A 3,916-nucleotide genomic window follows, 5' to 3' on the forward strand; every position below is an offset into this window, starting at 1 on the left:
CCGCCCCGCAGCGACCGGGGGGCGCGGGGCGGGCGGGCGCGGCCGCCGCGGCCCAGGTTCCGAGTGCGCGTGTCGTCGAGTGTGCAGGCCCTGCGGTCTCTGGCGCTTGGTGCCGGTCCCCAGCGAGACCTGCGGCCTGGAGGGAGAGCCGCCCGCCACCTGCGACCGGGCTGGGACGTGCTGGGGCTGTGCTCGCCTCGCTGCCTCGTGGCCGGGGTCTGCAGGGACAGCCGCTCCTCCGTCCCCGACCCGGGGTCTGCGCCTTCTGGTCTCTTCAGAGACGTTTTCAAAGAGCTTGCAGTTTGGTTTGACCGATTTTCTGCAGATGGTTTTCTGATTTAAGAGTTCATTGGTTTCTGCCCTGTTATTTTTTTTCTTTCTGCTCGCTTTGCATTTATTCTGCTTCTCCTTTTTTCTGGATTCTTGGAGTGAAAATTCAGATCATCAATTTGAGGCTCTTACTAATATAACTAGTGCTATACATTTCCCTCTAAGCGCGACTTTGCATCCGCAAGTTTGTTATGCTGCTTTTTCATTGTCACTCAGCTTGACATATTGAAAGAATTTCCATAAGACTCACTTTTTGACCCATGGATTATTTAGGAGAATGTTCTTATAACTCTGTTTGGACGGTTTGCTGGTACTTTTTTCTGTTGTTGATTCTGGCATGATTCCACTGGGTTAGAAAACACATTGTATGTGATTTTAATTTTTATAGTTATTGGGACTGGTTTTATGACCCCAAATCTGACCTATATCGTTTGAAATTTCAGTGCACTTGAAAGGAATGTGGATTCTGCCCTGAGTGGAGTATTATGTAATTATCTGTTAGAGTCTGTTGGTTAATGCAGTAGTTCAGTGCTTTTGTATCTTGCTGATGTTCTGATACCATTTACATTTAATGTAATTATTAATACAGTAGAACTTAAAAGTGCCATCTTATTGTTTTTGTACCTTTTTGTTTATTATTTTGTTTCCTCTACTTGCCTTCCTATGGTAACTTGAATACTTTTCACTCTCCCATTTTAACTTCTCTATTACATTTCAGAGCATGGTCATGCACTGTCTAACAATGAAAGATTGTGTATGTGATCATAGTCCCGCGAGACTCTTAGTACCCTATACCATATGCCATCTCAGTCTGTGTAAGTACACTGTTCACACAGCTAAATCCCCTAATGACACGTTTCTCAGAGCATATTCATGCTGCTGTCAGCTTCAGGATCAAAGGTACATGCATGCTCCCAGCATGCTGGGAGGTCCCAGGATGTTCTATGGAGCTGCTCCTGTGAGCTCTTTGTGTTATTGTGGGGTTTTTCTTCTTCTAATTTCTCAAAATTCCCTTTTTATTGTCAGTAGCTTTAAAATACTTGTAGAACAGTCTGATTTCTTTGTCATCTGTTTGTGTCTGGTGATTGTATTTTCTCATTCAAATTGAGACTTCTGATTCTTGGTCATTTTAAATTTTTTATCTTGTGAACATTTGAGGTATTATCTAGTATGTCTAACCAGAGGGTTCCTATTTAAATCTCCTTTCTCCTCACTGGCACTCGCTGGATGCTGCCTTACTCGTAGATTCCTGCCGGCTAGGAGTGTGCCAGCCAGGCAGGTCAGGTCCATTTGTACAGTGATGTGCGTGGCAGCTGTATGAGGTGCGTTTTTTCTTGGTGTTCAGTTGAAGTCGAACCCATGTGAAAGGAGTCTGTCCTCCCAGGTCCCCTCCTGGGCTGTTGACCAGAGAGGAGGCTCAGCCTTACTTGTGGTCTGTGTCCATCGGTGTTTCTGAGTTGCCAGCGTCTTTAGTGCCTAGATCAGAATGTACACACACAAGCAGCCAAAGCCAGAGTCGACGCTGGACCTCACTGCTGCGTCCTTTCTGGAAGCTAGAGGTGCCCTGGCTTCCGAAGTCGTCCTGTCCTTTTGTCTGGGCTGTTTAGGTTCAGATGTAATGGGTAGGCAGAGTGGAGAGTTTCAGGTGCAACCCTGATAAGGCCCCAAGGGCGATGGGGTCGAGCAGCAAAGGGTGGAAGCAGGAGACCAGCCGAGGGGTTCCTGGTTTCGTCTTAGAGGGAGAAGTAGGGAGTGGAAGAGGGGTGTGGGCCAGGGTTAATGGGTATGTCACTGTGCTCCCAATAATTAGCCACAGTTCGAGTCCCAGACCCAGCAGCTTAAACATGCTGGGCACATATGTGTGGGCCTAAAATCCTGAGAGGAAAATGGTGGAGAAGAAATTGCAGCGTGGCCATCTCCCAGGAGGTGATTTCTTGCTCTGTCTCTCCAGTGAGCACAAGAGCCTACAGCAAAAATCTGTCTTGAATAAAAAGAGGGGTGTGGGCCCAGGGAAGTTTGGAGGAGTGAGGGAGTTGCTTTGTTTTCCTAAGGGATTCTCAGATTACAAGGCCACTGCCTTTCACTGTAAGAGAACTTAAACACAGAAAGCTTAAGGAGGAAGATAAAGGAATTTACTCCACAGTGGGCTACGTGTGTTATTTTGTCTTTCAATCCTTTTATGTTGTTAAAGAAAACAGCATATATGAGGAAACTTTTTAGCCCACCATAAGGAAGACCTCATCGGGATCATTGTGATGGGCATGGGCTGCTGCAGTAGGGTTTGCCCTGGGCGGAGAGCTTGGGCTTAGCTTGGGGTAGCTGGCAGGAGTTTAGCATCACAGCCAAGCAGGAGTCTGGGATGGAAAGTTACCGTGAGGTCATGTGAGAGGTGTCTGGGGGGTTCCGGCTCAACATACCTAACCAACATACCTGCTGAGGATAGGAGGTTACCCAGCACCCCCTCAGGAGTAGTGGAGGGCGAGGAGCCTGTCAGACAGGCAGGGTGGTAGGTTCCTTATAGAACGGTTTTATAAGGAAGTGCACAGCTAGGCCTGGGACAGGTAACTCTAGTTCAGAGAACCCTTGTGACAGTATTCTCTGTGTTTTTCAAATCTCAGAATTTGGACTTTTACTATTTTTATTTTCAATTAAAATATTAAATCTCATAACTTTCTCTGTTTAGCTGAGCTTCGATCATTATCTATTCCTGGGACTTACCAAGAGAAGATTACTCACTTGGGAAATTCTTTGATGAATTTAACAGGTCTAAAATCTTTAGATCTTTCACGCAACTCCTTAGTTAGTCTAGAGGTAAGTTTTTGTTTCATAAAAGAAGCTCGGCCCCAGCCGTGGTAGCACACACTGCCTAGACACTGCTCTGCGGGTTGGGGCTTCTCGGAGGCTTGGGTTTGAGTCCTAGTTCCTCCTAGAGTCTGGGCATGGTGGCATGAGGTTGTGGTCCCTATCTGCTTGTGAGGCTGAGACAGGAGGGTCACCACACAGTATGACTCTGGCTTAGCACAAAAAGAATGGAAAATGCATTTTCATTTGTGTCCATGGGAAGCACAGGTGTGGGGAGAGCGGGAGTCCTGCGCGTCACACCCACGGAGGGTGGGGGTCCTGTTGAAAGGTTTTTGCCGGCAACTCGCTGAACCTCCTTGTCCAGGGAGTGTTACGGCAAAGGTGACCCCAATCAACCACAAAAGTCGGTTCTTGATGTAAAATACAAGAGGCTTTATTGCTAGTGCGCTAGGACTCCACTCTCAGTCATACAAGACATGGCTAAGAGTGAAGCCCCGAACAAAGGAGTATTCAGGTTATATAGACCTGAGTCCGTGGGGTGAGGGGAGGAGAGAGTGAGGAAGCAAGATAAGGGGTATCAAGGGTAATTTTATGGCGACCCTGAAGTTGCTTGCTCAGGCAAGACAAAAACGTTTTTCTTTACAGTTGTAGCCATTTGGTCAGGTTTGCAGGAGCACTTGATCTGGGTTTCCCGGGCTAGCAGAAGGGGGGAGTTTTACAATACAAGGGTCCGGCTTCCTGTAAGGTGCTAAACTAGCTTGCCAGACTAGTTTGCAAATGGCTC

The 3,916-nt window shown here is 47.2% G+C and overlaps 1 protein-coding gene across 3 annotated transcripts in view; it reads left to right on the top strand.

Annotated features, from left to right (window-relative positions):
* The first annotated feature begins 27 nt into the window (after positions 1 to 27).
* The window catches only part of CEP72 (centrosomal protein 72), a 25,698-nt gene continuing 21,809 nt past the window's right edge, over positions 28 to 3,916 (top strand). For 2 of the 3 annotated variants that reach the window (XM_027770292.1, XM_014586341.2), the window contains exons 1-2: positions 29 to 1,889; positions 3,014 to 3,141. In XM_027770292.1, coding sequence (XP_027626093.1) covers positions 1,817 to 1,889; positions 3,014 to 3,141 — 201 coding nt within the window. In that variant the 5' untranslated portion in view covers positions 29 to 1,816. Of the gene's footprint in view, positions 1,890 to 3,013; positions 3,142 to 3,916 lie in introns of all 3 variants that reach the window. The other variant, XM_027770294.1, reaches the window with a different exon arrangement.

Source organism: Tupaia chinensis, unplaced genomic scaffold (genome assembly GCF_000334495.1).
Source record: "Tupaia chinensis unplaced genomic scaffold, TupChi_1.0 Scaffold000020_1, whole genome shotgun sequence".
Taxonomy (NCBI): domain Eukaryota; kingdom Metazoa; phylum Chordata; class Mammalia; order Scandentia; family Tupaiidae; genus Tupaia; species Tupaia belangeri.